This window comes from Anomalospiza imberbis, chromosome 5 (genome assembly GCF_031753505.1).
Source record: "Anomalospiza imberbis isolate Cuckoo-Finch-1a 21T00152 chromosome 5, ASM3175350v1, whole genome shotgun sequence".
Lineage (NCBI taxonomy): Eukaryota > Metazoa > Chordata > Aves > Passeriformes > Viduidae > Anomalospiza > Anomalospiza imberbis.
Window position 1 is genome coordinate 62,855,783 of NC_089685.1, and position 23,846 is coordinate 62,879,628.

General features: G+C 47.2%; 1 protein-coding gene across 5 annotated transcripts; it reads right to left on the reverse strand.

Moving 5' to 3' along the window:
• Positions 1 to 226: 226 nt before the first annotated feature.
• Positions 227 to 22,325, reverse strand: LOC137474676 (suppressor of cytokine signaling 1-like). Of its 5 annotated transcripts, none has more exons than XM_068191462.1 (3): positions 21,843 to 22,325; positions 5,016 to 5,140; positions 227 to 1,836 (listed from the first exon to the last, which is right to left on the reverse strand). In XM_068191462.1, the coding sequence occupies exon 3, from the start codon at positions 1,768 to 1,770 to the stop codon at positions 1,087 to 1,089; it is 684 nt and encodes a 227-aa protein (XP_068047563.1). In that variant the 5' UTR covers positions 1,771 to 1,836; positions 5,016 to 5,140; positions 21,843 to 22,325; the 3' UTR covers positions 227 to 1,086. The 5 variants fall into 5 exon arrangements, with proteins under 5 accessions (XP_068047563.1, XP_068047567.1, XP_068047565.1 ...); XM_068191466.1 differs by lacking the exon at positions 21,843 to 22,325 and adding an exon at positions 19,629 to 20,059; XM_068191464.1 differs by lacking the exon at positions 21,843 to 22,325 and adding an exon at positions 15,103 to 15,183.
• Between the last annotated feature and the right edge of the window lie 1,521 nt (positions 22,326 to 23,846).

Below are 23,846 nucleotides of genomic sequence, written 5' to 3' on the forward strand. Positions count from 1 at the left end.
GGCTGAGATTTTCAGAAGTATTCTCTGATTAGAAAATTCTTCACTACATTACACTACAAGATGAATTTAAATTTAATGTTCCCAGCTAGGACCACTCATTTATGCTCTGCTTTTGTTCTTTATGAGAAATTCACTTATTCAGTTTCAATTTGATTGCCAAGTCTGGGCACTAAACTAACTGGGCTTCCATCATAACAAGGGAATGAAGTTATCGCCATATATTCACTGACTTTTAAAAATCAATATAAAAATTTTATTAAAAATTTAGAAGTTTTATATAAAAATTCCTTGCCTTTCAGAGGCAAAACCAAAACATCTTCTGATGCTCGACAGATGGCAGCAGCACACTATCACATGAGCTTAAGAAAGGGTGCAGGATCCCATCTCTTCACACCCTCCCAGGGCAGATACAACTCTCCAGACCAGGGTTATCTCTGCAGGAATGCCATGCCCTTAAGTACACATAACCCCATCTTCACTCTCAAAAATCCAATCGAATGAAGCAATGCAAAAGCCAGTGAAGCTGCATGTATTGTACATGGCTGCAATGGTTTCACTTGGTGCAAACACCGGCCTCTGAAGTAACAGGCATCACATTCCTGCTGCAAGGAGTGAAACGTGCTCTTGCTCCACCACAGCTTCGTGGGTCAGCACAAGGGCCATGCTCATCGATGTCCAAGCTGCACTGCTGTGGGACTGGACTCAGCTGCACTCCACCAGGGCAGATTTGAGGCAGAAATGAGCTCAAGCACTTTGGGGTACAAGAGAACACAGGGCTGACCTGGGAGGACAGGCAACTCACCTTTTTCTGAAGCTTTTAATTTATAAATGGAGCAAAGAGCAGGACTTGGCAGCAGTGACAACGTCTGCTCTTTAGGTCTGGCTTTAGCCCAGGCGTGTCTGGGAAAGTCATGCTCACTGTGTATGTACGAGGACACATCTGTCACAGCCACTGGGTTCAAGCTCTGTTCCCTCTGCCCTCCCCCTTCCTCTCCCAGCAGCCAGTTCAGCATCACTGGTGTGGCACACATCCCACCAGCACAGCCATAAAAGAGGCATCTCCTTTCATCTCCCATATGCATGGCATCATCTGCTAGCCCAGGACAGAGAGGGGCTGGGGCCAACGCTCCCCTCTGACCCTCCCCTTCCATCCAGGGGTGAGAACACCTCTTCCCTCAGACACATTCCCAAGGAGCCCCCCAGCCCTGCTCTGTCCTCCGTCGTGGCTCCAGCAGGGAGGCTCCGGCAGCACAATTCCCGCAGCGTGGGCACTGCCCGGCGGCTCCGGCACAAGGGCTCAGAGAAGATCAGGGGAGTTCCCCCCATCTCATCAAAGTGCAAGGGGTTGTTCCGGGTCCCTGCCACCACCAGCTCCAGCAGCCGGACCACACAGTCTGAAAACCAGTTCTTGAGGCGGAAATAGCCCTCCTGGAAAGAGATTCGAAGGCTGACGGGCCCCGCGGGCATCCGCACGCTCAGGCTGAACAGGCAGTTCCCCTGCGAGCTGTCCCGCACCAAGTAGGTGCCTACAGGCTCCCGCTGGAGCTTGGCGTGAGCCTCCCCCACTGACAAGGGGCCCCAGTAGAAGTCACTGGCCTGGAGGATATTGAGGGATCGCTCCAGGACTTCCCACTCGCAGCTGCGAAACATCCGGAAACGATCGGGCAAGCCGGGTGGCGCGGGGCTGGGGAGAACGCTCCGATGCCGCCTTTGCAGACGAGAAACAGTGGTGTGTGTGTTGTGCAGGTCATCTGGCCTCCCTCTGATCATCTCTCAAAGAGCCCATGAATCCTGGAAAGGTGCTGCCTTTACCATGCTTCCTCCTTTGCATCCAGCCTGTGGGACAGAAGGAGAGTGAGGCAAACCCAATACCTTCTTCAACCTGGGCAAGACACTTCCCAAGGGAGGAAGACCAGCAAGAGTACCACAGAGGGTACCGAGGAGCTATTGCATGTCACCAGCCCCCAGCTGCAGGGAAAATCAAGGATATATGTGTGGAAAGGGCTCCAGCTGGGTCCCCACCAGCAGAAGGTGGCACTTTACAGAGCTCTGCATGCATTGGGTTTCTGTGATTCACAGCCAGGGGCTCCTGCTCACCCTCCAGCACGGCTACTTTGAACCCAGCAGATCTCAACATTTCAAGATTTCCCTCTGCTAGACGTTTGGGACTTTTCAGAATGGCCTTGAGATTGGAAAGGTGAAATGACACCACAAATCTAAAGGGAAAGATTTCCTAAAGGAGGAAAGTATCATTTACTTTGCCATTCAGTGAAAGGCAGAAAGGTTTCCTCACACTTCTCCAACCCTTTCTCCAATAAAAAGATTGACAACAGGACTTAGCAAAAGCAGAAGACAGGTATGAGCCTTTCTCACCAAATCCCAGGAACTACTCCCTTATCCCAAGACATGCCTGTTTCACTATGTCAGGAGAAAGCAAAGGTCTCAGATCAAGCCCCCTTCAAGAAATGTTCCATCAGCTTCAAGGCTGAGACTACCTTGAATAAGTTCACTTAACACTGGTAAACAGGCACTGCTGATGCCCTTCCAGAACTCTTAACTTCTGTTTCTTCCAGAAGGACAACTCCCCCTGCCTGCAGACAATGCTGCCCTCTCCCAGTCACCATCCTCTAATGTACTGTCATGACCCTGCTCATCTCCTGCACCTTGTGTTATCACCAGGCTGTTTTCAGAAATGCAAATTCCTGAACCTAGTGTTGCCATCAGCCATCCAAGTCACTTCAATTATATTAAAAAATACACATTCTAAATGTATGTGTCTGTATAGGCACAAATAAAAAAACCACAGCCCTAAGCCAGAGGCTCATTCTGTGTGAGAAGCTGAGCTATAACATACCACTTCCCCAGGCCTGACAAGTCAGTAGCTCACTGCCAAATGTTGCCCTTGCTCCCTTGACATACTCCATTAACCCAGTCATACTCACTCACAGCACAGCCATGCTTGGAGCAGAACAGAGTGCTGGCACAGCCCGCAGCAGAGGAAGAGACACACTTCATCTCCAGCAGTCCCCCCCACCACCCCCACCACAGACGTGCCAGAGCATCGAGGCTCGGGGCTCGTATCAGGCAGGCAGCCCCCCAGGGAATGTGCAGGGACCCGTGCTGGGCTTGCTCTGCAGGGACAGCTTCAAGTTAAGCTTAGCTCCTTGCAATGTTCCCCTGTCTCACACCCTTTGCCAGCTATTCAAAAGCCTCACATTCCTTCTGGTGCTCGTGCCAGCTGGGTGACCATGCTGGTGGCCACACTCTGTGCCCCAGGAGAGGACAAACATCTTTCCTTCACAGGGGCACAGTAGTTAGGGAGAGCAGGCATGGGCCTGGCAGTGCCTTACTACAGACATCTTTTCTAGTCTAACATCTTTCTCAATACTTAACAGTAATACCAATAATGTATCTGCCAGGCTTGTTTCATATATGGAGCCATAAGCATCCTTTCCAAGAGCAGCCTGGGAAGCTTATCCAGCTTATAGCCCTGTGATTTGCAGTCCACAAGCTGCTAATGTCCCTGGTACTGTTCTGAGTGTTGTTGATCCTGCCCTCTATGTAGTTTCATAGTAGGAGGGAAATTCCATGCTTAGAGAAAGGTGGGAGGGGTAGGAAGGAGTTAATCAAGTTGTGTTTTTTCCTTTCCATTAAAAAAAAAAAGGCAGCAGTTGAAAGCTGCTCAGACCATTCAGCAAGTCAGAATAAATCTTAGGTGAAGGTGATTTAGTGAGCAGGATGCAAACAAACACAGCAACAAGGGCCATCTATCACCACTGAAAACTCAGCACAGAAGGCTGCACAAGAAGTTGCAGCATCTCTGTCCCTCTCCTTCTCTCTGCTGGGTGAGGAAGCTATAGGGCTCTCTGACATTAGCTCCTATAGAAAACAAAGGTCATCCGCCAGATGCCTCCAGGGCTGTGGCTAAAGCTTCGAAAGGAGTGATAAAGACCCTTCCTAAACAGCAATTTTTCTTGAGTCCAAATGGAAATTTCGCCAATTTCACGGGTAGAGGTTGGAAATTTAATTCAAGCATGAAAAGAGAAGCAGGCAGCTGTCTTTCAATTCCAGGCTAGTTTTAAAAATAACAACAAATATATAATTTGTTTAAGGCTGCAGATTCTATTTGACAGAAAAAAACCCCAAACTGGTTTGTCCCAGTTTTCAACCTTTAGTCATTCACCCAAGTCCTTTAAGAAAAAACCTGCTACTAGAAATCTGACTGACTAAGAACTGAGACTGTCATAATTTCAAATTGAAAGTAAGTGCAAAAATAGCACCTTGACAATTTGTTCACTTGGTTTGAAATCTACATATAGGTCAGAGCTTCAGTGACCCATTTCCAAGAGGTAAGTGCCTGGCCTGCAGCACAGCATTAGTTACAGTAATATTAGCCCTAGAAGTGCTTCCTGATACTACCTTTAAGGTTCACGTTAAATGGGTCAACAGGTCCTAGGCATACATGGCCTCCCACATCAAGGAGGATGTACATACCCAGGATTAGGAATAAACCAAGCCAGGACATGGCTTGGTTTTGACACATGCATAATTAGTTCTGCTGACTTGTCACACCATGATTTGCTTTCCCTCTTTTCCCCTCCAAAAAAACCCAAAAAACCCCAACGCCCAAACAAGTTACTACCTCCCTACTGCAAGTCAGAACAATGCTTGCAGCCAAAGCAACATACCCTAAAAAGCTGGTGTCCTGGTAATTAAAAGGCTGGATAAGTTTCCCCAGACTTTCTGATTTACTGCAAGTTCAAGAGCTTTTCAAAAGAAGTGCTCTTGACACAGGGCATTCTGCTTTCCTCCTCACTCACGACCCAGACAAAGCAGCGTGTTTTATATAAGGAGACAATTCTAGTTCACCAGGGGACTGTACACAGTGTGTAGTGTCAGCCAAGCCAGCCCTGCACCCTGGGGCTTGACAAATCTGGCATGTTCAACATCCGTCTCAAGTACTCAGCTACGATGCATCCTTGCACTCTTCTTCTAGGACACCTGAAAAAGCTTACCTCTTTGTCTTTGCCACCCATAGGGATGAGTTTCTGAATGTCAGGACTGGAAGTGGTCCCAATTGAAAAGCTCTGATGCAGCACTTCCCAGTTTTTGCACAGTTTTACTTAAGAGCAAATCCATCCTTTGAAAAGAAAAAGACATCCATCAAGCAGGTGACTAAGCCCATTAGTTTGCTGTAATGTGGATCTAAAATACAACAAATCCGGGGACAGGCTGTTTGTCTCTATCTCTTTGATCAGTGTTACTGTAGAAACACATATACAGCACTTCAGATTGCAACTAAGACAGCAGATTGTTGTTGTTGTTGTTATTATTGCTATTTACAAAGCCATGAGCTGATTAGGTCCAGGCAGGTCACAGGTGGCCCAAGGACAAGTGGAAAGACCATAAAGTTGCCATCATCTTCCAGAAGCGGGAACCATAAAACCCAAATGATAAGAGATGATGGCAACAGAAATAAACCTAAGGATTCAGAACAGCAAAGTCCCAACTTCTACCGAATACAAAACACAACATTTAGAGTATCTAATTTGACACCACATAGGTATCCATTCACTGTGACCCAATTGTGACCCAATCTCTTCTGGCCCACACTCTTCTGCCCTGCTTCCCCAGCTCTCAAGACTTTTCCTCCTCACCTCGCAGATGGAAAAGTAAACCCACTGACCTGGTGGAGCAGCAGACCACCACGTGTGCAATCATGTGTCTGTCACTGGATCCATCAGCAAGCTGAAAAGACAATCCCAGCTTTTTTGCGTACCTTTCAGAGGCAGGCCCTGCACGGCTTCACTTGTACCCACATAACATCCCTTCTCTGCATCCTCCCCAGCCCAGTCCGAAGTGGGCACACACACCACAAGTTACACTGACTTGCACTAGCAAAACTGCAGGTTGATCCCATTATTACACTTTCCCATTACCGCTCCATTTGGCTTTCACATCTCCCAGATATCAACCCTGCAGTTCCCAGAGCAGTTAGATGGAGGCTGGGATAATTAGGAAAAGCTCTCCCTAACGTACCCTGCAAGCCCTTGCGACAGCGTCTCTAATCCAGGCAGCAGAGCCGGAGCAGACATCGCTTGTTTGCACGTCTGCATCCCACAGAAATGCACTGCCTACTGATTTGTGGCTGGGGAAGGCTGTTCCAAAGGAAAGCTTGAGCAAAGGGCTGGAAGAAACCTCCCTGGTAAGAGCCAAGCACGCAGCAGTGGGTTTTAATGGTAGGCCAGCCTGGTTCTCAGGCCCCACCGCCTGCCACACACCAGCACTGGTTTGAATCGCGCCATCGCCGCCATGGTTCATGGTCACACCAAAGCCCCTGGCCATGAGAACCCTGCCACAGCCAAGGTGACCAGGGCTGATCCAGAAAGGGATCACGGAGGGGGCAGGGAAAGGAGATGCACAGACAGACATGCCAAAGAGAACAGAGGGAGCTGTGGTTAGAGGAGGAATGTGGCCCAGCTCAGCCAAGAGGACCAGTGTTAATCACAGCCAATTTCTCCAGCACAAAGCAGACCTCAGAGACATTGCTGTTCCCTCTATCTTTTATGCCATGGCAGTTTGATGTGAGGGTGCCATTATGTCTGACACATGAGAGAATATGTGGGAAAAACCACACCACATACCTACCCCAAACCAAAACTGCATTTCCCTAAACAACCAGCATCCAAGGATGCAACATAAAATAAGCTGAGGCAGCACACACACTGTGGCAGTTCCTATTTTGCACAGCAGAGACACAGTGCAGGAAGATCCTGCACGCTGCTCTGGGAATCAGCAACTGGACACCTTGCAAGAACACTTGTCTTATCAAACACCTCCTGACATTTTGAGTCTGGAGAACATGTTTCAAAACCCACAGATAACTTTGTTATTAATTAATTTTAATCTGATATTAATGTTTGGTACTTCTTAACATGTTTTTCTATGACATGTGTTTTCTAAATTAACATGGCACTTTGCTGATAGGGGATGAAAGATTTTTACTCCAAGAAAACCAACAAGGCAGTGTGATGTGTGCCAAATACTCTTCAAGGCAGGGAGTCTGCAAGCACTTTGGTTTCTCCATGACACGCATTAATAAAAACCCAACAAGGTGATGGCAGTTTAAAGGAAAAACTAATTGTCTTTGCTGGACTAATTGAAGGAGCTGAAAGAAAGACATCCATTTTTAGGGTCCCCTCTTCAAAATTGGAAATACTATGCACTTTCAGAAATACTTTCAAATAAAAGAGCCTATTCCTCATCTAAATAGCCCAATGTGAAACTGTAATCCTGCCATTTCAGAACAGAGAAGCCTCATCACTTCCCCGAACTCAGAGGCTGCTCTGCAGTAGCCACAAGCAACTACAGCTTATTCCACAGCAAGTAAAACTACCCAAACTACCATCTGATTTCTGCCAAAGACATCTACCAAAGATTGAATTATTTCTGCCTTCTATAACTGGGGAAACAAGAAGGAAAAAAAATAGAAAAAGGAAATCAGGAGGAGTTACTACTAAGTTCCAAAGCTGCAGCTGAGCCTATCCTGCTATGGCTTAAGCAAAGAGAGTTGTTGCTTGCCTCTGGCCAACAGCATTTTTGGTAAGTGAGGGAAGCCCAGTCGCGTTGCTCCTGACCTTTGCAGTTTCACAGCGAGCAGCCATTCCTGTGAATGTCAGTGCTGCACAGCTACACAAAACCTCAGCCCTGTGCTTGGCCAGGGAGCACAGAATCTGTGCTGCTGCCTTGCCATCCCTCCCCTCCACACCACACACTGGCTCAGGAAGCAGCCCTCTGGATAGGTGGCTGGAACTCTCTCCACTTTGGGGCAGAAACAAGGAGACGGGGAGAGGGCACAAGGAGGAAGAAGAAAGAAGCCAAGATAACAGCAGTCCCTCATGTCTCCCTACTTGAAATGCTCTGTCCCATCTCCCTGCTAAGAGGGGGGTCAGTGGGAAGGGGGGAGCGATGCCCAGGGCTGCCTCCAACCCATCATGGCTCCTCAGCATTGCCAGCTTCCCCCACCCCCAGACCGGCAGCACAGGTACATTTCCTCTGCCTCTCTCTATTAAACTGACTTTGTTCCAGAACCCTGTTTGAGGAAATGAGTAAATCCTGAGACACAAAGGCCATCAGTGGTCCCTGTGACAACCACGGCTTTTTATCAAAACCATCACACTGAGCCGGAAAGGAATTCAAAGAAGCAGCTAACTCAGAGAAATTAGCAATGTCTGCAGCTAAAGCTGGTTCAGAATCCTTACCAGAACTACGCTGCTAGAAGAGTCCCAGATGATTAACCAACAGGAGCACAGGGGGACAAGGGAAACACCATGCCTTGACTCTTCAGGAGGACCAGCTTCAAAAGATGTGAGGGGCCATTATGCAGCACCAGTTACTGTGCCTTCAGAGCAAAGGGCAAGGGTCAGAAAGCACAGACACACCACAACACTAAGTTTTATGGTGGGGGATTTCCAGCACATAAAATAAAGAAACTAGTCCTGAGAGTCAAAAGTAGAAAGAATTAAAAAAAAAAAAAGTGATGAAAGGTTATTTAGGAAATCTTAAGTGCCAGAGCGTGCAGACCTGCCACAAATGACAGCACAGAGATGCTGCCTGGCTAAGAGGACAGGCTTGGGGGACAACACAGGTCACACTGCAGGTATCAGCTGTAAGCGCAACAGCTGGCAAGGGCTTCTGCTGTGGATCAGACACATCAAACACACACACTATAAAACCACAGTCCTTATTCAAATCTCTCCAAAACCTCGATAATCCTTCAGAAAATGAAAAAAATAATCCTGGAGTAGCCAATATAAAGGAATATAAATTATTGACAGTAGGGAACAAATTTATATGAGGATGGCTGTCATGAAACAGGGACAGTAGGTGGCCAAGATAAACTAAACAAAACCCAGAAAACATATGGCATTTTCAGTTTTATCAAAACCAGAAAACCTCGGAGGGAATCATTTAGTTGAGTGGAATACCAGCTAGTGGGGACAAGGACACTGCAGAAAAGTTACACAAGCAAGCAGGTATTATTTTTTTCTTGCACAGGATGTTGAGATTTCCCAGTATTTAATGCTGATTAACCTGAAAGGAAAAAAGAGGGTGCTCTATTAGAAGAGATGTGGGAAAGTGACATTAAAGCAGAAAGCCAGCTAGGCATGGTGGACTATACCTGGAGATTTGGAATTGGAAATGGATAGTTGAGATACAAAGAGAGGTGTTCTCTCAAGCAAATCAGCTGCGCTAGCAATTGCCAGAGGGCTGCAAGTATTGGAAGGAACTTTTTTTGACATGTGCTGCTAAGGCAGGAGCAGCACAAGGTTACCTGGTGTGGGGGAGAGCCAACCCATCAGGCAGATGGCACCTGAAGAAGCAACAGATGACAGGAAACACTTTGTGCTTCCCTAAAGCAAGTCAAAAAGCAAGACATGGCACACGAGCTAAAGAGCCAGCAGCACACCAGGACCTGTAACAGCAGATGGGCAGAAGACATGGAGCAGTCATGCCACAGGGTGAATGGGAGATGGAAGAGGGGTGGCCAGAGGAAACCAAGGCATTTCAGCCCCTGCACATCTGGTCACCTCTCTGCCACCCTCCCAGCCGCTGTGTCTTCCCCCTGGTTTGACTCAGCCCACTTTGCAGAGCATCCCACCTCACTCCTCAGCAGGCTGGTGGGCACAAGCAGCCCAAAGGCTCCTCCATCTCTTACGCAAGCAGCTCCCTCCCCCCGACTGTGCAAACTCACATGTTGACCCAGGTCTCTTCCTAGAATTGTCTCTCCACCTTCAAGCTGTCATTAACCACAACACCTCAACCCCCCATGGCCTAACCTTGCTCCCCAGCAGGCAGCTCACAGCCTCGTGTTACTTAAATCTAGGCAGCCAACCCAAAACATAGTGAGCCCTCTCCATCGCCTTCCCAGGGTAAACAGTGACAAAATCACTTCACTCCCTGCATGACAGAGAAGTCAGAGGTCATTCAAAATTCATCAGCAGGAAAGCAGCAGGAGGTCAGGCAAGACTCTGTCCTGACACATGCAAATGCACACAGGCTTGAAGAAAAACCAGCTGGGGTCTATATTTTCAAGAGCAATAAATTAAGTGGTGCAGCTGACCAATGAGCCGAGTAACTGTGCTGAGGGTTCATTAAGGAAAGCTCCAGCTCCGAATGCAAAAGCAGTCATTTAAAAACCAAGAGGCAAGCAGGATTGGGAGGGTGCAAAATGGATGGGAACATAACAGTAATGTTACCACCTGAGAGAATACAGTCAGTTCTAGTTACCTGAAATAAAAACATACAGAGCTGAAACAAAGAGGGTAGGCCTAAAGATGGGTAATAAGAAGCAACACGTAACTGTACACAGAGAGGCTGGAGAAATTCCTTGCTCAGTTTAGAGAATAGATATATATATACAAGAGGATGCCAGAGAAAGATACAGTACAATCAGGACATTCTTTTTGTATTCTTTCAGAAAACCAGATGAGAGGAAGTTCAAAGGTGACCAAGATTGAAAAGTAACTAATTTTAAAACTCATAAAAGGAAAAACTCCAATCATGTAGACTGGGGAAAGTGAGAGAGCTGATCTGAGGAGTCTCATTTCTCTTCTCTCTCAAATGTCTTTGCTTTGTTTCTATGCTGTACCTACCACATCATGCTTTAGCAGACCTTTAGCAGAGGAATCCAGCAGCAAAGGGCTGGGTTTTTGAGCAACACCTTTTTAAGACATCTCTTAATCATTCAAACCTGACATAACACTAAGGGGAACCCACCACAAGGCATAAATGCTCTTTGTGCAAAACTGAAGTAGTAAACAAAGGCATATGAAGTCAATACGAAGAATCAATTATGGACTGCTGCAGAGTTAAAATAGCTCTGTCCATGTTTTCCTCATTCTTTGATGACTAGAAAGAACAGCACCTCTTCTTTGGATCTGCTGACTTGAATATCAGCGTGCACCCTACACAAACAGCAGATTTCAGTCTTTACTGCTAAAGCAGTAAATGTTTCTCCAGCTCCAACTTCTCTCCTCCCACACCACAAAATCTCACCAGAAAACAAGGAAGAACTAAAATATGGATAAAGAACAACACTGCTGGTCTGTCAAAAAGCATAAACAAACCATTCCTGCACAATCAAACCTGTGCTCATCACCACTGGTGTGCCAACTGAGGCAAACTTGTGCTGAATCCCCTTAGCTACAGCAAGGCACCTTCAGCAGGATGTGCAGAAGCTCAGCTACACAGTACAGATTGCAGATCTCTGGCATTTTCCACCTGCTAACAGCCACGCTCATTTTCTTAGCTTTAGCATAAGTTTCCAAATAAACTTTGCTACTGAGGAAGTATGAAAGTCGATCCATACTGCTTCTGAACTGCAGAATCACATACACGCAAAAAACTCCCTTGTTGCACAAGTCACAGTCTGAAGTCAAAATTTTTTTTCAGCATTTGCAGGCAGTGAGGGGAAGGACAAAAGCCCTCTGCAACAAAGGCAACCGAATGCTGCCAGCTTAACCCAATTTTGCCAGCCACTGCTCCAGTACAAAGCTAAAGGAGCCCATCTGCAAATTTAACAGTGGCACCATTTGGTTCTTCCCCTCAACTTTGCATGTGTTTGCGAACAAGCAGAAGCACACAAAGTGCAGGAGGAGCAGGAAGGGAGAAGGCAGAGAGAATGTGCATTATCAAAATACCTTGAGAGCGGTTCTTGGAAATGTGCAGCCTGCAAGCCTGTATCAGACACTCATTTCCTGTGAAGTGCACACAGGCCTTTTCATTTCTCCACTGAAGAGGATGAAAATAAGGGGCAGATCTGAAGTCTCCAAAGAAAACACAAACCAGCATTAAGCCATTCTACTAAAACTGAATTTACACTTTTACACTATTAAATACCTATTGAACAGAAGAAGTTCCAGAAGTTTTAAAAGTAGGATTTTTCTACACCTCTCACTTCTAAATGTTAACTTGGAACCTTGCACTTGGTATGGGGCAAGGGGGAAAAACTCTACTCGTCATTTTGATCACTCACTAACACAAAGTCACCAAATCCTGCTACATCAAACAGCACTGCACCTTTTTTTCTTAAAGGTTGAGACTGATTTCAGCAAAATTTCAGCAAAATAGTGAGCTAATAAATATCTTACTGAGGCAGAAGGATGCAGGATATGCACAAATGCAAACCAGAAGAGTAGGTTGTAATGAAATAGACTGACAGGATAAAAGGGGATAAGCTGCTATCATACCTGCCTCTACTTACACGTAATCAAGGATCTAATTAATGTAGCATTTAATTGCATTGTTTTAAATAAATATGCCTCCTAATGACATACACGCTTAACACCTTTACTCTCTAAAAAGATATGGTCCCTGTGTGGCTTACTCAGCTCTCACACCATCCACATCTTAAGTTACAGAGATGCATGTGCCTTCCTCTCCCATCTTGTGAGCTTTTGGCAAGCACCACTAGCTGAGGTCTGCAGCGGCCTGGAATAACAGCTCAGGAACACACCACCTCCCCACAGCTTTTATTAATCTAACCACAGTATCAACCCGAATCAAATTATGTCACATTTAAGTATTGGAACTATCTCTTTATTGCTGACCAAACCAAGGCTGGAGAAATCAGGACAGAGAAGCCTGTGGGTGGCAAGGGGAGAGCGAGTGGTAAGGAGCTGCAGGGAAAGACTAGGAGAAAAGAGCAAAACATTCCTAGTGGGGACAGAGAAAAAGAGAAACAAGGGAAAAAACACAGCTCCAAAGGCACATTTTCTCCTTTGTTTCTCAGCCGTGCAACCACAGTATTAGTGACAGCAGTTAAGAATTTACACCACCCAACCCCAGCTCTATCCTTGCGCAAACCGACCACCAACTTCACAGAAATCCCAGCTGAGGAGGAGGGTAAGAGGCACTGGCTGCATGGTTGAAACTGTCATCTGGAAACTGAATTTGGCCCTCTCTGAGCAGGCACAGTGGGGACAGAGACACACACCTGGGAGGATCTGAAAAAGCTCAGTCTCTCCCCAGTGCTCCTCTATACCCATTTTTGGGAACCCTAGCACAGTTTACCTGTGCCTTCCAACACAATCTTACAGAAAACCCCTGTGTTGCCACTCAACCCCACCACATTTAAGTAAGTGATAAGCCAGGTTACTAAAAGACATGCAACATACAGAATATTAAAAGGAGCACAGAAATAACAAAGGCTCAGATCCCAGTTTAACTCAGGAAAAGATAGGAACCTGTGTGGGAGGTTGGCATCCCAGTAATCCTGCGGGTTTGTGCCCAAAAGCCTTCCCCTCTGGAGGGAACAAAAATCCATACTTCAAGTTTTAAATCACATACCCAGCAGAATCACTCATGAACACAGAAACAAAGCTTGGCTTCATCTGCAGCCACTGGCCACATTTTGTAGTAACTTGATTCAACTAAAAGCAACATTATGTGATAATACAGCCTCAGTCTCACAAACTTCTGTGCATGTGCATGATTTTAAAGCACATGACTATTGCCCTGCTGTGACTGAATGGGCCATTTGACATTCACACAGCATCTGAATTGCAGTTGCAGTTGTTTAGAGAAAGAAGATATGCTTGCATACCTTCTTAAGGACACAGTCGATAGAGAATGAAACGTCAGGAAACTAGTTATTTCTGATTCCACCCCATTTTACAGAGTTGAGTATGGTCAACATGTGCCTGGATTTTTCATTTTAATTCTCTGAGAGCTGCAAGGACTAGAACTAGTAAATGGGACTGTCTGGACCACATAGTCCTAAATAGCAGCTTGCTAACAATACTCTTTACCCTCAGCTTTCCAGAACAATGGTCAAGCCACATCCCCCTTCTTCACCATGCAGGAGAAGAAAAAAGCCAGGGACATTAACTTAGCATTCTTGAGCTCCTCTCAGCTACCTCTGGGATTCATCCAGATCCTGTTTCCAAGCTTCTATTAAGCAAGAAGTAATATACACTCAAACCAAGTTTTTAAAAAAGGGGGAAAAAAAAAAAAGAAACCTAAGAGTAGCATGAGCTGAGGTTTTACGTGGTAACCATTCCAAAATTCTCAGTAACAGCGCGTGCGTTTGTGGGAAAAAGTGAGTAGCAGATCCTGCATGGCTGTGAGCATCATGACTCAGATTGCATAAAGAAGGAGGATTTAGCGATAACCTTTGCGATGAGGCTTTTCATGGGCACGCAGCACTGATCTTCTGAGAAATGGCAGGTGTGAGGCTGCGTTCTGACTGTGTGACTGTGCCAGGTCTGGAGGATGGCGAGTTTCTCCGCCCTTCAAGGCAACCCCAAACGGGTATGTACACCCCCGGTTCACAGTTACCCCTCTTCCCTGTAACGCCTTCACTTCTGGCAGGCAGCTCCCTTTTCCAGCTAAGACTAAGTGTAACACTCTGAACATCGCTTCTCCGGTGCTGTGAAGACCAAGTTACTCGGACCTGTGCAGCTGCTTCCCTAGAGACCCATCTTAAGACATTACATAATTTGCAGGTTTCACTTTAAAAGAAGCATCTCCCTGCCCTGACGCTGTGAAGAACACCTTGACAGCAGGACCGTCCCCATGGAGCCTCCCAGGCTACTCCCAGAACCTCGCCGCCACCCCAATACAGCACATGGCTCCCTTCAAGACCAGCAGTAGTGAGGTGCCAGTACCCCAAATCTCCCTCGACTCCTCGGGAAAAGCCCCCCAAGCCCCAACACGCGCCTTCTTCCCAGCCAAGAATGGCCCTAACGCCCCCAAGAGCCAAATCAGCGGGGGCTGCACCCCCTCGCAAGCCAAGGGGGGATCGGAGCAGACAGGCAGATGGACAGACAGACAGAGTCCTCCTCGCAGCCCGCCCCCCAAAAAGGCCGTTTCCAGTTAACGCAGCACAACTTACTCTCGGCACCTCCGGGGCCACGGGCGGGCGGCGCTGCCTCCGGTGCGAGCGAGCGAGCGCTCAGTGCCGGGGCGACAGCGGCGCTGCCTGGCCCGGCCCCCGCCGCTCTCCCGCCCCGAAGCCAAACGGAGGCGGCCCCGCTCCCCGCCGCGCTCCGCATCCCCCCCCGGCCCCTCGGCTCACAAAGGGGCCGGTGCGCGGCTTACCGGGGGCGGCGCGGCTGCCCCGCCGGGCCCTCCTCGGCCGCGGGGCGGGCGGGCGCCGCGGCAGCGGCTTCGGCTCCGGGGAGCGGAGCGGAGCGGAGCGGAGCGGCACAGAAGGGAGGGGAGGGGTAGGAGGGGAGGAAACCCCCAAAATGTTTCTTTTCCGAGTAAGGAGCCACGGGGGGAGGGGAAGGGGAGGGGTTTCTCCCTCCTCCACCGCGCCGTCTTTCCACGGCGTGGCTCTTGCAAGGGAAAAAAAAAAAAAAAAAAAAAAAAAAAGAAAAAGTAAAGAAGAAAAAAGTTTGGGTTTTTGTAAAAGAAAACTTGGACGGATAGGGGAGAGAGAAAGGAAAAAAGGAAAGGAAAAAAAAAAAAAAAAGATGCTGTGAAAGCCCCTCCGCCGCAGACTGGCAGAGGAACCCCACTGGGACGGCACCGCAGCATCCGCCAGCCCCGGGACCCGCCGGAGCCACGTGTCGCCCCGGGGAGGCGGCGGCCCGTCCCGGGTTCTGCCCCTCCTCCCAGCCACCGTCAGCTACCCTGCAGCATCGGGGCTCGCAAGCACCGGGGAAGGGGCAATGGGAGGCGGGGAGGGAGGAGCACAGGGCCCTTTACACCAGGGGAAAACAGAGAGCCTGCCACGACCTTCCCTGCCAGAGTTCTCCCAGCTCCTGTCGGGCACTGCAGGAGCTCTCAGAAGGACAACGGGCACCCTGGAAGCACAGCGTGTGTGACAGGGTAATACGCACTTAAGGAGCGTGCCCCGAAACGCACTCTGTTGCCTTGATGGGTCAAATTAAAAGATTAGAAATAATGTAAAAAAATTACAAATGCAGAGAAACATTATGATATTAAATATAAATAGCACACCGCATATTGCCGCTCAGAGAGAATAGATGTAATAGAAGAAATCATAAACTTTGGAATTCAGTACAAACCCCACAGTTTAAAGGCCTAGCCTGTAATGAAAAAATTATTTGATCATGTCATCAGAGCTCTCATTCACCTACATACTTTCTTTAGATGCTGCACACATTCCCTAGTGTGTGCATACCAGGTGACTTGCCCTGTTGAAAAAGCTCTATACAAACCCCAAACGCAGATGTGCTCTGGCTGCTCTGTACCAGCCTAGTGATCCAAAGCAGCTGCAATTCCAGCTTGAGCAGCAGACTATAAGCTTTACAGCTGCTTGGCATTGCTAGGGAGCATAGAGCAGTCAGAAACACCACTGAATCTGATCCTCAGCCTTGCCAGAAGTTCCACTGAGTGTTGAGACATCATTTCTTGTTTTTTCTTTCAAGCAAGCATGAAGATGTTGCTGACCACAGAAGAATTTCCGAACTTCCATAAGAATCTGGGAAAAGCACTTTATTCTTTTTCAGAGAGGCTTCAGTGGGAGGACCTGCTGCTGGAGCTCTAAATCACAGCAGGGATGAAGTGCTCATCTGTTCCATTTTTGGTTTTTAAGTAGGCTTGTCACACTTTTCTTTGTATTTTTGGATGGCAGCTTCAAAAATATCCTGTGGTTTGCTTCACAGTTGCCTAGTAGGGAGTCTGTTTCCCTCTGTGGATATTTATAACATTTATTGGGTGATTTCATAGACTCTTTCAGCCACCTTGCTTTAATGTTAAATGGCCTGGTCTAATTCTACCTTTTATTCTTCTTCTTCATCTTTGCGTATGAAAAGTTAACATCCAGCCTCACTGCTATGAGATCATCTGTGGGTCTTGCTCATACTTCTCTCCTCCACTTGAAACTGTGACCTGGCAGCAGTTACAGCTGAAGGGTATTGCAGCAATCATCTTCAAAAGCCAGCGAGATATGTCACAATGGCACCATTGACCACAGCTTTCCAAAGCTCAGATTTGAACCACAGGGTCCAAAATGCCTTTAGGATCAAGGTACCTCTGAGGTGGCTTCATTATAGGTGGAAAACACAAGGGTGCTGAAATAGCTTGTGTTCTGTGCCATGAAGGAGGAGCAGGCAACCACCTGAAAGGTTTTGTGTAATGACAGTGAGAATACAGGCAGGTTAATTTGAACACTGCCCACTGCTGCATCTCTGGAGAAAGCTGGATCCATCCTAAAGACAGTTTTTGAGATGCCCAGGATGCTGATGACAGCATGACAGGGAATAGCTCCCAACAAGGTGCCAGGATTTGTTCTTAGGATTTACAAGTTTTATCCTACCCCTCCTTTTTTCCCCCTGCACATGGATAAATATACCCTCACTATCACTGATACTAAAACTTTAAACCACATTAAACATGAAAACATTAATTGGTAGAGCTGCTGACAGAATGAACCTTTTCCAGAGAGTTTTGTCTGAAGTCTCGCTGCTGAGAGCAGTAGGCCTGAGTTCATTCTACTTTTGGATCATAGTTCTACTTCGTGGTGTTTCTCTGCTTGTTCTTCAGCAACCTCCTAGTCTGGTATGTTCCAAAATGTTGATATCCAGCTCCCCAAGAGCCAGTAACACCCTAACACCTTCACTTCTTCTCAGCGTGCAGATTCCTTACATCTTGCAAAAGGTAGAAGGAGCCACAGTCTGCATATTTACTCCTGTCACTTTGGGAGGTGTGGGAAAAAGAACAGTATTTTGGGGCAGGTCATTGCAAACTACTGAATAAAGATGATTTTCTGGGAAAGCAAAAGGCAAACATTGCCTCGGAGGAAGGGAGAGGATAATAGGATGAGGGGAAAGAACTGGAGATAATGAAACGCTGAAAATCTGCAGAAGAATGGAAAAAAGATACCAAAAAACCAAAGGAAAAGAACATGGAGGGCAGAGAGGAGGGAAGATGAGTGAACACATTAGATCACCCAGTACTGACCTGCCCTTCAGCTTTGCAGACCTGTGTGTGGAAGCTCAGCTGGGGCTGGAGCACCAATTCCACATCACAGGTGACCAATTACTTAGGATCTCAGTGCCTTACTGGGGCCTCAGCCAGACCCAAACATGCTGTTGCCCACTGATGTGGACACTGACTTTCTGGATGGGATGGGAGTAGGATGTGAAACTGCCCTGACAATGTAGCTGACCAAGTGGCCCAGACATAAGCTGGGGGGTTCCTGCCAGGTGGTTAAATGGGAAGGAAAGGAAGAGAAGAAAGCAAAGGGAAGGCCGGGGTACCCTGGATTGAGAAGTGATGCAGGCAGAGGCTGAGTACAGATATGAGGATGGAAGGATGCTTGTGGGGTGGGTAGGAAATGACTGCCACCATCTCCTGATGCACTGCAAGTCCAACCTGCAAAGAATACAAAATGTACGATGTTTGATTGCATTCAGTCTTAGGTAGTTTTTCCCTTTTGACTTTTCCTCCCCTTTTGAGATGGTCTCTCTCTTAACTTGCTAAAAGCCTCCTTTTTGCATTAAGAAGGAAAAAAACCCAATACCACAAAAAGAGAAAGCCTGGAGGGCTAAACCAACACACAAAAATCCCCCAGCCCTGTTCCTCTGCTCCCCCAGGGAAAAAAAAAAAATCCAAACAAACACCTTCAGTGGTTTAGAGCGAGCAGAGGCTGTTTTTGTTCCACTATTATGAGAAAAATTAGCACAAGTAGTGGCCCCTTTGCATGAAGCGGTGGCAAGGCCCCTCCTTCCTCTACCAGAGCGGGGCTCTTCTCAGTAACGAAGAGCAATTACTTTCCAGGAAAGCGAAGGTACAGGGGCTGCCCAGAGCGCGGTGACCCAGCGCGGCTGCGGAGAGCCGGGTGCCGCGGCTTGCGGGCTGCCCGCCCCGGCGCGGAGCGGCTGCGCTGCCGCGCCCGGCGGTGCCGCGTGTCCCGCCGCATGCATGGAGCCAGCGGAGCCAGAGCCAGCCGCGCAGGGGGCACGCCGAGCACCGCGGCCGATGCGCCTTCATGCCAGTCTGCAACACTCTCTGCTGTCGCGGCTTTCCCCCACGGCCGCCGCAGAACACGAGCCCTCACTCGTTGCCAGTCCATGCCCCTGGGTCACTTGAGGGAGGAAGACCCAGCAGACAACGACTTTCTGCGTTTTCAAACAAAGCATCAGGCTGCATAATCTGGAAGGTATTTAGGTCAGATTTAAGCAGCTGCAGTCTGTTATAACTGTACAGCAAAGCACTCCCTCACCTCTGAATCTTGCCTGCATGTCAAACACCCTGGAGCAGTAGAGGACAATCGGGGACAGGGGAAACAAGATACCAGCCTTCCACACCACTGGACTCAGGTGTGAGCTCCTTGGCTCTGTGGCCACAAAAATCCATGACCACCCCAGATGACTTCTCCCAACATCGCTGCCAAACAGACATGGAGGCGGAAGCTCAGTTAAGGGTTTCATTGTATCCTTGAGGTCAGTTGCCTCTCCTTGTTGTCCCACATTTTCAGGACGTGTTACTGGAGCCTGAAATGGGTGGATCTTGCCCAAATGCCTTTGCTCAGAATCCTTCAGTCGGAACATGTAGCCTCAGTCCTGCCCATGCTTTCCCAGATTTGTCCTCCCCACACTGAGGTGGGTGGTGATGCTGAACCCCACTCACAGGACACAGGCACTGAGTCTCACTTCAGGCATTTCTCCAAAGCAGACAAAAACAGCCAGGAGAGGCTGTTTGCAGGGAGCAATCCAAGACAGAGACCCCATAGCAGAAAGGTCCCAAGTCATTGCTGGACCTAGAAACAGGGGCTTCCTCAGCTGAGAAACCAAACCTCTAAATAAAGTAAAACAATGTAAAATGAAAGGAGTATAGCTATGGACTATAATTTTGGGAGCAGTTGTAGCAAAAGCATTGCAGGTTGGTCCCATTTGACAGCAGTGTCTATTGCAGTAGACTCATTTCCAGACCACTCTGCTTTCCAGATGACCACAGGACAAAGAACTCCGTCACATTAATCATTGTTGTTTTGTTAAACATCCCATCTTCATTAAAAAACTGCCAATGGTTGGAAAGCTGCCAGCACCCTAAGTAAACCCCTGAAGTATTTAACTCCTTTCTTCATTATCGAATGTATACCTCATCTCTAGACTGTTTTTTTCTTGTGCCATTGTTAGGCAGTGTGACAATCAGAGAAGCAAAAATGCAATGCTACATAGGTATACTAAGGCTTTGATCATATTGGTCCTAAATGCTTCTGTCTCATAAAATGTCTTCCAACTCCTTAACAGGCCTTAAAGCTCTGCCAGGAAGCCTCTGCAACTTGTTCCCTTCCTCATTGAATCACAGCTGTCAAAACGGGGAGTTCTTTCGCACCAGTAATCACCCCCGTGGAATTAGCAGACACAGAATAATCTCCTGCAATATAATCTCATCACACCTGTTCCACATTCCCTGCCTATACGTCGGAGAATGGAGTTAGCCTTTCTGACTGCACTGGGAGCTCACACTCAGCTGCTGCTCTGCTGTGAGTCAGTCCTTCACCAGAGTCACTTCGTCCACAAACAGCAGGGCCAGATAAAAGTGTGGCCTGGGTGGAGTAACTCACCATTGGACTGTTTTAAAACCCCCCCTTACATGCTTGTATCAACTTTAATATTTTGACACTTGCTACCTAGTCAATTCTCAGTCCGATTACTACAAAAGGTGTTAATTTGATATCATTCCAGTATTTTAAAAATCAAAACACAGTGTAAGACTGTATCAGTTTCCTTGCTGGAGAGCTATTAGTTCAACAGCTTTTACTTTAGTCAGCCAAATCCATAACCCAAATCTATAACTTACATCTCCAAAAGTTCCCAAGCAGTTTTATAGATTCTTTTCCATAAACACATGAGACTTAGTGTTAACTAGAACTTTTCCCTTGTTTTTAAATGATCCTGGTACGTGCTATTTCCTTATTCTGAGGTCAATAAGGAGCTGGTAGGCCTGTAATTACAAGTGTCAGATTACTTATGGTTTTCACTATTATTTCATCTCAGCCTATGGGGAATCTGCCATATTTTCCAAATGAAAGATGGTTAAATCTAGAAAACAGCTGGAGAGAAATTTCTCTTCTTCCCCTGCCACTTCATACATTAAAATAGATGCATGCTCTAAAGGTGGGTATGGGTAGAGATCTGGAGAGTAGCTCACCTCACAAGTTAATCTAAACAGGCCCAGGGGATGAGAACCAGCAGAGACTCCTGAATCTGTCCCAAATACAATAGATTTTCTGATTATGGAGGAAATGGAAAGCTGAGACTGGAAAGAGTTTATTTGTATGATGGGTGCTCATATATAATTTATATGCAATAAATGTTTCTAGCCATTTCATTAGCTGCAAATAAAGTGATACAAATGTGCACCACTTGGACCTGATGCATGGTGTGTGCCTGGGGCTGCTTCCAGCTGAATGGTGGTGGTTCATTTGGGAATGATTTAACACCCCAGCAGCCCCACTACCCAAATTATGCTGCAGGTGAATCCCTGAAGTAGACGCACTCCACTTTTTCAACTACTCATTACTTGGCTTAAAACAAAGATTTCCATTTAAATTATCATATTGGCCTCAGACTCTGGTGGGTAAAGAGCCAGCATCTCTTTGTCTCTCCCACCTTCTGCACAGCTGGAGAGCTCTGGAAAAACTGAGTTTAGCTCAGTTGGTTACAGCATGATGCCAATAAACAAGGAGCACAACAGATCTGGAGCAAGGGAGAGAAACCAATCTAAGCCATCACAGCATTTTTTTTGCACTTAATATGTAAGCAACTTTTTCAATCAGAAAGTCAAATAAATGAAACTCAACAAGAAATTAGGAAAAAAAAAAAAAAAAAAACAAAGAAAAAGTACACCACACGAGGTACCTGGATGAGTCTGTTGCTGTTGAGCAGAGCCCAGAGATTATGGGATTATATCCTACCCCAACTCTTCCCACCTGGGGAGCTCATTTAAACTCTTGAGACTTCCTGGGACCATCTCCAAGGTGAACAAGATTTGTAGATGGAGCTCAATCTAAAGCCTATGAGCCAGCATGTTGGAGCTGCTTGCATGATAACATGTTTGCCTGTGATCACTTTTATTTTCCTGTCTCCCATAGATTGCAGCATATGCTCACAATATGGGGCTTTATATAGAGGTGTGTCCTCTATATATCCTCTGAAAGAAATCAGTTAAGCTAGCAATAGCATGGGTTGTTTTTTTTTTTTATTTGTATAACCGCACAAGAGAAATTGGGGTACAGGACTATTACTAATAAATCAACATAAATAGATCAATATGTCAGTACTTCAGTGCTTGAATCCAACCAGCTATGGGGAATTTGTCCCCTGGTAGCAATCAATCTGCTGTACTTAAAGTTTGCCCACCAGATCTGCAGCTAGCACAAACTGATCAATGCTGTTCCAAGTCAGTGGAGCGTAACAGTTTTGCATGTCCCAGCGTTCAGCCTTGCAGGTCTCCCGCTCCTTTGCAAGGACACAGAGGTTAAATTACCCCTTGCTAAGCACATGGGATATTTCACATTAACTCACAGTTCTTTATTCAAAACCAGTCTTTCTTACCACCAGTCCAGTGTAGCACAGCCAACACCTCAGCACCTTTCCAGGTGGAGTCTAGTTTGGTCCTCCACGAGCAGCAATTCCACTGCAGTGGCCTGTGGCACTTACTAGAGGTAGATGCAGCAAAATGAATTCTGTGAGCAATCCAAATTCTGTTGTGCATCCTGCATAGGGCCCTCCCCCTGGGGGGTTTCCCAGGCTGTGCTGGGGGAGATGCACAGTCTTGTAAGATGTTGGGCTGCTCTTTTAGAGGGGTGAGTAGCATTGCTAGAGAAGGTATGAGGGACCTGGAGGACAGCTCAACAATCTGGCTTTGGCTAATAGGGTGACAGTCCTGCTGCTGAGGGGAGGCTACAGAGCACATCCCAGCAATCTTCTCCACTTGGAGCTCTATCTGAAATCACCTACTCCCCATCATTTCTGTGAGGATTTCTTCCTTTCCCAACAGGCGGCTGCTGATGGAGTCCCCTACCAGAAGTGGTTTAGGATGAAGGTCACAGGAGTCCAATATCACTAGAGAATGCATTATTCCCACCTGAGTCCCAGAATAATCTCTGTGACCCAAAGCAATGAGAGCCCAGATCCTACTGGCTGCTGGAATGGGGGAGAGAGCCCAGTGTGGTGGTCCAAGACCTGTGGGTGGTGATGCATATACTGCCAGGGCAAGCATTTACAGCAGAATCCCAGGATTATCCTAAGCAAAGCTTGTGCCCAAAATCTAGTATTAGGCAGAGGTCAGGTAGAGCTCCAGCATGTAGCTCTCAGGGGATGTTGCTTGTGGGTACAAGTTTTTGGAGGTGAAGCTCCCCATGCCCCAAGCACAGGTGGTAGCCAAGACCTGGGGAAAATCTGTGCTGTGATTGCATGGCTGGCTGGACAATTTCACCACCTTCAGTGGGCTCATTTCACTGCTCCCCAGAAGTGGGTCTTGCTCATGAGTGGCAACAGATTTTCCTGGCCACGACCCGTTGTCCCACCACCACTGGAGTGTGTGCCAACAGTCCACATAATTTCTCATGACACAGGGAAGTCATGCCATAGACTGAAGTCTTCTCATAAGTCATGCCACAGACTGAAAAACCACAAGCCTAGCAGCAGCCACTGCCTAACAATTACACTGCCTAACAATTACACTGCCTCTGGTGGCTTCTTTAGGGGGAATTCCAGGAATTCACAGGAGGGCCCTGCCCTCCCTTAGCAGCAGCCGCTATTTGATTATTGTTCATTATTATTGAGTGCATTTTACAAATCTGTTCTGCCAAGCTATCTCTCACTTTTCATCTTTTGTAATCAGCCACCTACCTCTGACAG

Bases quoted from the DNA above. Each gene is read 5' to 3' on its own strand.
- LOC137474676 (XM_068191462.1), bottom strand. From the start codon at position 1,770: ATGATCAGAGGGAGGCCAGATGACCTGCACAACACACACACCACTGTT.